This window comes from Emydura macquarii, unplaced genomic scaffold (genome assembly GCF_026122565.2).
Source record: "Emydura macquarii macquarii isolate MOO-44397 ecotype Brisbane River unplaced genomic scaffold, CSIRO-AGI_Emac_v2 contig_587, whole genome shotgun sequence".
Taxonomy (NCBI): domain Eukaryota; kingdom Metazoa; phylum Chordata; order Testudines; family Chelidae; genus Emydura; species Emydura macquarii.
In genome coordinates this window covers 2348264-2360505 of record NW_027130724.1, presented here as the reverse complement: position 1 = coordinate 2360505, position 12242 = coordinate 2348264, and the positions used below count along the sequence as shown (strand labels likewise).

Sequence of the window (12242 nt, the reverse complement as noted above, 5' to 3'; positions counted from 1 at the left end):
AGAGACTTGGGGCAGGTTGACACTACAGCTACAAGGTGTAAAATTCCAGCTCAAGGAGCCTGAGCCCCACACACTCTGCATGAGTGAACATGCTAAAATAGAAATGTAGCTGTAGCAGGTGGGGCTTGCCACCCTGAACCTGATCCCATCCCAACTCCTAGGCACTACTCCAGGGCAGCTAGCCCCTCCTTCCTGTAGCCAGGGCAACACTTCTGTTTTCAGCTTGCTTTCCTGGGCATGTCACTTCAAGCTCGAATTTACACCTTCCCATGACCCTGCAGATATACCTGCAAAGGAAGAGGGAGGGATTGGCAGAAATCCCGTATTAACCTCAGCGTACAAGGTCCACTGTACCTCACCCCACTGCTTTTGAAAATCCCTCTCTTACAACAGTAGGGCAGAGAGAGGAGCCTAAGGAAGGTGTTACTGCCGTGTGAATAAATGAGGGTTGGGATTCCCATGGGTAGAGGACCTAAGCCTAGCATTAGGGTTCCTTTGGGTACTGGACTGGAGCCTAGGGTTAGGGTTCCTATGGGTAGGAACCATAACCTCTGCCCCAAGTCCCCCATCCATAGGAACCCTAGCCCCAAATCTCCTACCCCTAGGAACCCTAATGCTAGGCTTAGGTCCTCTACCCATGGAAATCCTAACCCTCATTTATTCATAAGGCTTTTTAGTAGGTGACCCCTCTCCTCTCTGCTTCACTGCCGTCAGTCAGTACCATTCACATCATCTTGTCTGATTTCACATGACAAAGGCCACACCTCTCCTGTCCCTAGGAGGGACGCAGCAAAAGGGAACATAGCTCCTTGGAGGAGTCACAGTGCTAAGTCTCTGACCTCAGTGCCCCATGAGAGGTAGTGAGCCACTGGGGCCTTTCCCATGGTTGGTAAGAGTAGATGGTAGCCCTCACCCCCTTTCCTCTACTGCTTTGACTCACTCCAGTCTTTGCCCCTTTGTGTGTTAAGCTCACGCAGTATTGTTTCACAGCAGAGCTGGCTCTAGTTTTAGGGTTCCTATGTGTAGGGGACTTTCGGCTGGGGTTAGGGTTCCTATGGGTAATAGACTTGGAGCTAGGATTAGGTTTCCTATCGGTACAAGTCCCCACCCTAGGGTTAGGGTTGCTATGGGTAGGGCCCCCCCCCCATAGCATTAGTGTTCCTATGGTTAGAGGTCCATGTCCATAAATTAGGTTTCTTCACAGTAGTGGTCCCCATCCTAGGCTTAGGGTTTCTAAGTGTAGGGGTCCCCACTCTTGGGGAACTGGGGCTAGGTTTAGGGTTCTTATGAGTACCCCAATGAACAAGGTACTTGAAACTGCATCAAGCCACCTGGGAGGGGTGCACTGTATTACATTTAGGAGGAGGTAGAGCATGAGACTGAATATGGGGTTGGCTTCAATAAGTCATAAAAGGATTGAAAGAAAAACCAAGAAACTAAGGTTTAAAAAAAGTCAGGGGTTGTCCACTTTCCTCAGCAGATTATAGTACTAACCAAAACCCTACCTCCATGTGCTTAGGCAGGCTCCGCAGGGACGCTGAAGGACCTAATAAGCCTAGTCCACTTCCAAGAAGCAAGGAACAACCCGAATGGCACTCTGAGTTAAATGTCAAGTGTCAGCAGGGATGTAAGTGCACAAATCACCAATCATGTTGAAGGACAGTGCTTTAGCCTAAGGCTCAAGGGCTTCTGGATCCACACTGGTGGAAACTTGCTCTTATACCTCTCCACCACTCCCCCATAGACAGGGGCACAAGCAGACTTTTTCTTGTGTGGACAGACCCCAGGGGCAGGACTGAGGTAGCATGGGAGAATTTTGTATCGTTTTGCTGTACCTGTTCTTGTTCTGTGGAGACGAGACATCAAGCTCCAGGCTGTCACCCAGGCCTTTCTCACCGGCACTGAATGCAGAGAGAGAACACTCCAGCTGTTAAATCTCTCTTTACAGAGAGAAAAAGTAGCCAGTTCCCAGCATGAATGGCATTTTCAGAGCTGTGCCCTTCAGGCTGGAAAGCTCCAACTCTGCCCAACTGCAATCATCATAGCCAGAACAGAGGACCATTGAGCAGCTAGCACTGCACAGCCTCTGACTAGCAGGCAATATACGGTTTCAGTTGCACTAAAAAAGCAGGGGGCTTGAAGTTCAAGTACTCAGAACCCAAATCTTACATTTCCGAACACAATGGAACAAGCAGCCAGTGCAGTGGATTTGACAAACAGGAGGAGGAGGTTGCAGTGGGTTGCCTTAGGAAGAAACACTCTGCAGCTGTTTATGCTAAAACTTTTTAAACTGTTATCATTACATCCATGTAAAACACAGCATTGAACACTCTGTACAGTCTGTTTGGATCAGCGTAAAAAGGAATGAGTATTTGAGTTTCAAACTCCTTTACAAAAAAACAATGGTTTAAAGTAATAATACATTAGAAAGAATCACAGAGGAAGCTGTCCATGTTGTAAACAAGAATAGCAACTGAAAATAAAAGCCAACAGGTAGGAGATCTCTCAAAGTGCACCAAAGAGACACGCCAGCCTCCAGTCCACTGAAATGTAAAGGTTACAGTTTCAACAACAGGACAGTTTCCAAAACTCTGGTGCAGCATTCCTGCTGCATAGCTGCACCGCATCTGCTCAAAGTGCTAGTTCACCAACAAAACACAAAACAAAAACCCAAACACCAAAAACACCCTGCTATTCTCTTTTAAAACTAAATATATTTTGGCTAAGTAAAAGTTATCTTGGGGGAGGAAGCTGTTTTCCTGAGTTTGTATGAAATAACACTGGCTTTGCCATCTAATTGAGGGTATCCTAGGAGCCACGCATTATTTGTAGAAGTGTCTTTCAATTTGTCCCCCCTGCATGAGCCTTCCTTGTCTGCTGGAGCCCTGAAAGTTCTCCAACCCCAACCCACACATGAGACTGGGTACTATCATTCCCATCTCTGCTACCATACGACTCCTTATCAAGCCCAGATACCACAGTGATGGGTGCAGTATAAGAACCTGAACAGAAAAGACAAGGAAGTTACTTGTAAGTACAATAAGCTCCTGCAATGGTGGTGGGGAGTGCCTGAATCTGACATGGTCATTTGCAGCAACAGCCTGAAATGGAAAAATGTAAGTTGATTGGTATGTAAAACGTTACATTCACAAACAAACAAACAAAAAGTACTATATCGGCCTGTAAACAAGGCATTGCTCCAATGGCTCTGTCTAGGGCTGCACAGAGCTACTTAAAATCCAAGAGCATTTGTGCTGGTCTCCCACAATGGGGCAACTGAGAAACCTCCAAACGGCAGGCCCCCAGCCTGACTTCAGTGGGATTACAAATGGGTTAAATTAAACACCTAGGTAAGAAACGGCAGGATGGGGTCTTTAGGAGAGGGTTAGCTATGAGATTTTCCACACTTGAAGCTCCCCATGCCCTGAGAGGAGAGGGTTGAATGCAAAAAATCAGGGCTGTGATTGGGTCTCATGGACGCTGTGTCATTTTTAGCATGCAAAATGGTTAGAAGGGAGTTTTCTGGGTTTTTCCCTAATAAAGTTCAGTTTGCTTTTATCAGTCAGGGAAGCTCTGCCCCTGAGGCAGCATCTGGGCTCCAGCACAGCCCTGCCTCTTTCCCCTCAGTTTTTCTAAGTTATTTGACTTGGACTCAAAGCGGTCAAGGGATTTGCTTTGTCAGGTCTCACAGCCAATGGGTCAGCACCATAATCTACCCAGCTCCCTGACTCTTGGTCTAAACCACAAGGTTCTGGCTATATATGAAACCTGGGAGTCCTAGGAAATCAAATAAAATAACTACAGGAAGCAGAGTGTCACCTTAATGCAGCTTGTTTGCAAGCATGGACCAGTGCTCATACAAGACATGAATCTTACAAAGGAAGTCCCCATAGCAAAGAGATAGCAAACCCTGTTCTCCTCTCAGTACCTGCTCAACAAATTTGCATTGGTAGTGGGAACCCAGTGTACATGAACTTAGGAGAACTGAAACCAGCCAAGGCAAGTTTTGCAACCCCTGCGTGATCTTCAGGTCATGAGGGCTGGGGGAATGAGACACAGACTCTTATTGGCCATACATCAGCCACAGGCCTCAGTTCTACAGTATGAGGTGTGTTAGAAATGGTGATAGCTGGGGTAGGGGAAGGAACACTGTGAGCACTAGTGATTTTGAGTTCCAATTTGAGAATCTTAGAAGGGCCTGATTTTCAAAGGCTGGGGCCTGAGAATCAGGCCCCTTTAAAGTGTCTCAGAGGTACTAGTCATGTTTGAAAATCTTGGCCCCAACGAGCAGAGAAAGCCTACCGATCTGGTGCTGGGTCACACAAGCCCAGAAGACAGGCTGTCTGCACATTCCACACCAGTACAAGGGCATGAACTAAAGACTGAATAAAAGTTGTAAACCACTTGAACCTTCCCATATACACGTCTCGCCTTTGCCTCTGAAATGCAATCTTTGGAACGAAGTTCCAAGAGCAGTTTAGGTCCTCGGCAAGGTAGCCAGTAAAGCCTTTGTGCAAGGACACTGAAGGAAAAAGTCAAGAGTCTCCACTCTTAACGTTATGGGAATTCAAAGCAACTCCTATTGCTGTGGGAGAAGAGTCACACTGCTGTAGCAACAGCTCCTCGCTCCCCCTCAGAAATGCACTCTGTCGCAGACCAGGGAAACTGCCTTCTACTCACATTTTGGAGTAAGTCCAAAAGGCAGCAAATGAATCAGTTTGGAGCAGGATTGGGGGTTTGCTCAAACTCTGTCCAACTGAAGGGGAGACACTACAAGGACTGATGGCACTTGCCCCCTCACCTTTAATGAGGACTAGAGGTCCCAACTCACAATGCTACCTGGCTGCTCAGACTATGAGGAGCATGGCATGCTGTAGCTACCAATGCTCGCACATTTTTTTAACTGAAGAGGAAAGTGATCCTAAACCACTTTGCTGTACAGCAGCAGTTCTCAACCTTTTTTTCCCCAAGTACCACTCGGGCCAGGTACAGTCAGGTCAAGTACCACTTGACCCGACTGGACCCGACCCGAGTACCACTCAGGAAAAAAAAGGGAGGAGACTTGCGGCGGGGTTTCGCAGCGGAAACAATGCCCACCGCCAAAACCCTTCCGCCGTTTCCCCATTTTCAGCGGCAGAGTTTCGCAAGGGTGGGTGGGAGGGCCCAACTGGCAGCGCCGGATTCAGCGCCGCGCGTACCACCCAGCCCTCCGGTAAGCACCACCGGTGGTCGTACCACCGGTTGAGAACCGGTGCTGTACAGAGATCATTAGCAGCCTGATCCAAAGTACACTGGAGTCAACCAGAGTCTTTCCACTGACTTCAATAGGCTTTCGAACATGCGCTAACCTTCCACTTTGACTCCTATTTTAGGAGAACACTTCATATATATCTCAGCCACTACCTCTGTGAAGTAAGGTCAGAAAAACCCAGATAACTCTTGGATAATACACACGTGGAATTAGCCTGGCTGGCCTCTCCCAGTGAGAGCTTGCAAGAGAACAGGAAATGTGCACTCTGAATTCAAAGTACATTAGATGTTGTCCTAGCTGGCTAGTATTGTGCATTAAGCAACTATTCAATGTTCTAAAGATAATCACCTTTAAAAGTGTGTATTACAGGGTGACCTAGATACTCGCCATCTCTGACCTCACTGTGCCTGCATACACCAGAATGAACAGACATGGTGGGAGGAAGGTCAGGCTAGCAGAAAGGTGAAGGTAAAGGGGTTTAATCTCCTGTCAGATGTATGAGCTCAACTTCCGCTCAGGTCAGGTTAGTGGAAGTTACATGTGCAATTTGAGGAGAAAACAGACCCCAACACTCAAAAGCCAAGCCTAGAGAGAGACTGCAGCTACTTTAATGATTTCCATTGCCCACTGGCTTCTAGAGCTCAAGGGGAAGCACGCAGTTCCTAAGTAAAGGATATTGCTCATCCTGCTGAAATACTGTCCAGGTATTACACACAGACATATTACTCTCCAAACTACTGCACAGTTATTGGGAAATGACCGCTAAAATAAAAACAACTAAAGCACCTTTTCCCTATAATGGAAAATGACCCATGGTGTCTCAGAATCATAATACTTAGCATGTATACAGCGCTTCTACTCTTCAGACTGCTTTACAAACATTAAAACTAATTAATCCTCACAACACCCCTGTGAGGTAGGACAGTAAGTGTGCTTACTCCCGTTTCACAAATGGGAAGAACAGGCAGAGAGGTTATATGACTTGTGCAAGGCTGAAGAGGAAGTTGGTGGGAGATCAGAGATTAGAACAGGAGCTGCTGGCTGTGCTGTGCTGAGACCACCGAGAGAGAGAGAGAAATGGTGAGCTCCCTTAGCGAGCTGTGCTCTACACTGACATGTAACTACCACACACAGCTGGTCGCCTGTAGGGGTTCAGAAAGGAATTAATGCCCCCTACCCCCCCAATATATTCAGGGTGGGGGTTGGTCCCCTTTGGCTGGAGCCAGGACACTGGACAGGGTGAGGGCCAGGGCTGTGAGGTGGCACCAAACAGTCTCTCTCAGGTGCTTGGACAGCTGGTTCCTGCTCATACACTCAGGGTCTAAATGATCACCATAGGTGGGGTCAGGAAGGAATTTCCCCCCGTTCAGGTTGGCGGAGACCCTGGGGTTTTGTTTGCCTTCCTCTGCAGCATGTGAGTGCAGGACACTTGCTGGGATTATCTGGGTTTCTCTCACTAAATCATTTCCCTGCCCTTGCAGGGGCGTCAGGCACTGGTGCACCTCAGTCCTGCCCATTCTCTTCTCTGCCTGTGGCACATAATAGCCTAGTCCCCCATGGGCTGTAATAGTTTAATCTAATTTTGGTTGTTGGGTTTAGTGTGCAGGTGCTGGGTGGTGTTGGCAGCCTGTGACATGCAGAAGGTCAGAATATGGATGATCTGCATGTCCTTTCTGGCCTTAATCTCTAGGACACGTATTTAGGAGCTGATCCAAAGCCTGTCAAAGGCAATGAGAGTCTTTCGATGGATTTCATGGGGCTTTGGACCAGGCTTTTAATACACTTCTATTCCCTAAGGGAGCCTTTAGACAGTGTGTAGGGGACATGTATATATATGCATGCCTCAAGTATGATCTCAAAGCATCCTCAGATGTTGAAGGAGGCATCACCTATACGTAATTTTACAGAATCGAGTGGAATCAGGTTCCCCATGACAAAGCACGGATGTAATAACCATTCCTACATCTCTGTAGATTGTACTACAGTAATTCAACCACCTGGACCAGAAAACAGGACTGGCATTTTTCCATAGTGTGCTATGGTTCATAAATACAGAATATTTTTCTATTAGCTGTAAGCTTGCTTTTAAAGAAATCTGCACCAACTTCTTCATTCTTTAAGGCAAGACATTTGCATCTCTGGATCACAGGCTTTAAGCTTTACAGGAAAGGCCTCTTCTTCTGAATCTTTATGCCAAGATTTCCTTTCTTGGCAGCTTCTTGTTCTGTTGATTTACAGCCAGACTAATTCAATGAGGAATAGAGCCAAGGTTTTCAGAAGTTTGCCCATCTTCCTTTCTAACTCCAGTGTGGTCACCACACTGATACTTCAATTGCTCAACAGCAGGGACCAGTTTTGGCTTGGGCATTTGGTTAGAAGCTATCACAAATTGATTTACCCTCTTGTGACTTGCTAGCTAAAGCAAAAGACCAGCCAGGGCACTGTGCCTTCATTGCTCAAACAAGAATACATCCCATTTTTATTACCATAGCTATACAACAATTGGTCATTTACCAAGGCAGCCGCCTCCTTATTTTTCCTTTCAGTCAGTCGTAAGGCAGTGAGCCCGCTCACTGTCCTGGCTTCACAGAGAAAAGGACAAGAGCAGACAGGCAGGTTGGAAAACTGATTGCCGCTCTGCTTCGACCTTCCATCCCTGTCCCTGTCACACTTGTACAGCCCATTCATATGAGGAGCTCCAGGAATCCAAACAAACATTTAGTGCATCAGCACAAACCTTCTGCAGGTTGGAGGAGCATGGCACGCACAACTTGCCTTCAGCTTGCATTAGAAATTAACTTTGCTTTCTGATACTCCGAGCAAAATTGCAACCCAGAACAAACCCACTGAGAACAGAAGAGCTCTTCCGCACAGAATATTCAGCTTCTCTTCAGGAAGTCTCCCACTGCAAATGGAAGAGCTAGAGAACTAAGAACACTATATTGCCCCATTGCATTCCAAGTGAAAAGATGCAGTCTTTCCCACGGGACGTGAGTAGAGCTCACCTGGATTTCTGAACTAAAGCTGGATGTTGCATAGACTTTATGGAAGGCTGGTAAGAATACTCAGTAGCTTTGTTTGAAGGACTGTTGGCTATTAGGACCACGGAAAAATCTATTGCTGCAAAGGCCATTGAAAAAATGCTACTGGCCACACTGACCAAGTGCTCATTTGTTTGTAAAGAACGCCTCTCTCTCTCTCTCCCCTCCCTCCAAAGCTTCTCTAATTGTTTGTAAGATCAGCTCAAAATCCTCTGTGACACGTCCATTCCCAGGTTGACAGAAACTAAACTCTGGTTTATGAGACAAAGCTCTTGGGTTTATCAAAATGGAGGAAAAAACAGTTAAAACATTTAGCATGTTAACCAGCTTTGGCCTCTCTGCACGCAAGCAAGGGTGGGCCTGAAAATTAAAAGTGAAAGCACTTTGTGATTTGGCCACAGAAAAAAACCCCACCAACTTTTTAACCACCTCCTGGCACCAACGTCTAGCAGCCAGGGATCCAACTCCTACCCACCGAACATTCCCCCAAGCACTCGTACCAAACACAACTCAGCACAGGATCACCTCCTGTCTGTATGCTGGGCTGCACTGCCTTTCGGTTGCAAACCTCTTTCAGGCTGTCTCATGAACAGACAATGTAATTATATTGTTTGTTTCCCCTCCTTGCCTCTACCTCCTGCTAAAATGTCACCGATTTGGACATTTGCATTACGGAGGGGTAGCCTGAATAGAAATTGTTCTCTGAATGGGCTTTGGCAACCTTGGGTGGTATTTTTGGCTTTGGGCTTAGAGAGGGATGTGGCTCTCTCAATGCATTTAATGACTTCTGGACACACTGACTGGCAGCCACAGCCTCAAGTTCTGCAGCTATAGGAAGGGCCCCCTCATCAGCTGGCACAGAGGCTGCGCTCACATGACGACTGCCCTCTTGCAAAGGCAACGCCATCTTTTTTCGGTTCAAGAACTCCTGCTCCGTAGCATGAGCCACGTGAAGCGGGGTGGTGGTCTTTACTATTTTATAGGGGCTGAACTGCCCCTGTAAAGTCGGGGATGACAAGGGTCGGTCGTGTAGGCCCTCTGCCAGCTGAGCTGCCCCCAAGTCAAGCATAGATAAGATTGGCACACTGCCGGTGCCAACAGAAGGTTTCCATTGAGGAAGCGAGTTAAAGGCGGGGTGGCCCAGTCCTCCTGGCTGCTGTGCTGAGTCTATGCTCTCTCCTGAGTGCATCCCCAGATCTGCAATCTCGCTCGCAGATGCAGACTTGGGTACCAAGGATTTTAAACATGGTTTGTTCTGTGGCACTGTACCGCTAAGTTTCTCAGTATTGGGCACCTGCACAGAAGAGTTATCCTCTCTGAACTCCAACTCGGACATGTTATCATACTGAGATATGTTGGAAGGCCGTCGTCTACCATCCTGGAGAGGAAGAGGAAGAGAAACAGGTGCCTTCTCCGTACACAAGACAGGCACTTGTACTTTCTCTGACAAGTCACAAGGAGAAGACAGGTTTTGTCTTGGTGCTGAGAACACATCTGTACTGGGAGGCTGATGCTGCTGCTCTGGAGGCAGCGTAGCCCCTTCTGTCGGTAAACCCACAGGGAAGGTGGTTGCACTCGTGTCTTCAGGACTCGAGACATTTTGCACAGAAGCGTCTGAGGGGCTTTGTTCGGCAAGGGATGGAAGAGACAGAGTTTGGTTTGGCAACTCCTGACCTGCCAATATATTATTGTGATTGACAGGCAGATCTACTCCGGGGTTGTGGCTCTGGTTGACAGTGTCCCCTGCAGGGCTTTCCACTGCCATCCCTTCGGGTTGTGTTTGCTGCAGTGCCTGCAACTGAGCTGCCCGGGGAATGGCTTGGTTTGTGTTGCCTAAAACAGGTGAGGGGCTACGTTCCTGCAGTTCTCCTTTACCTCTCCCTGCACTGAGAGTCTGAGGACTCCCTTGCAAGACAGATTCCTTACTCAATGGAGGTGCATCCTGGCTCTCTGGGAGGACCTGAACCTCATTCTCTTCTGGAGGAGACAGCTCCTGTGATGGGGTTTCACCAGCAATTTTCTTTTGTGACTCCACCTGATTTTCTTCTCCCTGCTGGTTTTCCTCTTGGTTGACCTTTAATAGATTCTGATGCACATCTGTTGCCACTGCTGGTGAGAGAGGCCCATCCTGCTGCAGAGGAGGGGTCCTCTCCTTTCTTGCCACATTTAAATTACCAATTGTTTCATTCAGATGAGCAGGGCTGTTATTCAGAGGTGATTGTTTTGTATCTCTGTCAAGGTCGAGATCAGTGGCAGCCTTATTCTGGCCATTTGCTGCAATGCTGGGTTTCAGACCCATGAGATTTAGAGTATGCTCCAGCCCCAAGGGTTTCTTGGGGAATTCTTCAGGTTTTGCTATAAGGAAAAAAACACACACATTAAGCTCTTTTTCAAAGACTGCTTTAACAAGTCCAGCAGGTTATTGGGACGGATTCTGAACTGTGCCCAGCAAACATCAGCCCCTCAAAAAGAGAGGGGGGGGGGGGGGCGGCTGTTGTAATCACTCAGAATGGTGTTTGAAAACACAAAGATGGAGATCACACAATTACAGCTTTTCGGAGCCTTCGGAAGGTGATCAACCTACCTATGAGTGGTGCCATTAGCACACTGGCAATCTAGGAAGCTCAAGCACGATCCCAAGCTCATTTACTTCCTGTTCTAGCAAGTACGCTGCCTATGGCAGAACTTTCATTTGTAAACATTTAAATGTTTTGTTTTACTAATGGCTAATGCTGGGATTGCCACCAAAGGTAGTTAGGTACCAAAATGTCAATAGCATTTGCGTGCCTGAATCCCAGTCTGAATCTGTATGTAAGCAGATAGAAAATGGTCAGCCAATTTGTAGCTGATCATGGCCCTGCTGCTGTCTTCTTTACTCATGTGAAATAGGATCTCACTCAGATAGTACTCTCATTGTATTCCCTCATTTCCACATAGAAGCACTTTTTCATCTTAATGAAATGATCAATATCACAAATGCAGCCATAAATGAAGACAATGATTTAGCTTGGGATACTTGCTGAATGAGATACAACCTGGCTGGCAGAATCAGTCCTCGATCATTAAAACGTTTACTATTCCATGTTGTAATTATATAGTTGGATTTTTATGCTTAACAGTAACCTGCAAAGAAGAATAATTAGGTGTATGTCCTGATTTTGCTTCTTTATCATGTATAAAGGTGGCCTAAAAGAATTTAACAAAAACCAAAACCTGTTTTAGTCTCCTTGTTTTGTTAACATTACACAGTCAAGTCCTGTTCAGCTGAAAGATTTGACGGTGACAGGAGAACTAGTGAAATGGCAGCATCACAATATAATTATTAAAAATGTGTATTACAATAGCACCTAGAGGTCCCCATTGAGACTGCAACACCAATGTACTACTGCTGTGCAAATGCAGCAAGAAGCTGTCCCTACTTTGAACAGCTTACTAACTAAACAGACAAAACAGACACAGGGGGCAAGAGGGAAAAGAGAGGGCAAGTGACTGGCCCAAGGTCATAGAGCTGGTCAGTGGCAGAGCAGTAACAGAACACAAGTCTCCTGACTCCTAGTCAAATGCCCTATCAGTCTGACCACCACAAGTGCTTTCCCAGGAGTGAAAAGCCAGAACAGCGGAGAGAAGAGAGATTTGAGCCAGAGAATTTCCATACTTCTAGGTTGTTTGGGTTTTATTTTATTGTATCATTGTTAGCACCTATTTTAACATCAATGCTGAACCATCTGGATAAGGGAGGTCTTTGTTAAAGATTCAGAACTCCTGTCCCTTCACTTACAGAGTTAGAGCTCCCAAAAGACACCTTTTGAGGTCTCCTAGAGGTCAGCTCCCAAAAAGCAGGGAACACCAGACTTGACATTTCTGATACTGTCACAGTATAAACAAACAAAGCAAAGCTAAAAAACAAACAAAAAAGATTACAACAAAACATTTTTTAGGCCATTGTTATA

General features: G+C 46.6%; 1 protein-coding gene across 3 annotated transcripts in view; it reads right to left on the bottom strand.

The window, feature by feature from the left end:
• Positions 1 to 3649: 3649 nt before the first annotated feature.
• The window catches only part of LOC137148041 (USP6 N-terminal-like protein), a 115647-nt gene continuing 107054 nt past the window's right edge, over positions 3650 to 12242 (bottom strand). For all 3 annotated transcript variants that reach the window (XM_067540487.1, XM_067540488.1, XM_067540489.1), the window contains exon 15: positions 3650 to 10647. In XM_067540487.1, the coding sequence (XP_067396588.1) occupies positions 8933 to 10647 (1715 nt within the window). In that variant the 3' untranslated portion in view covers positions 3650 to 8932. The remainder of the gene's footprint in view (positions 10648 to 12242) is intronic.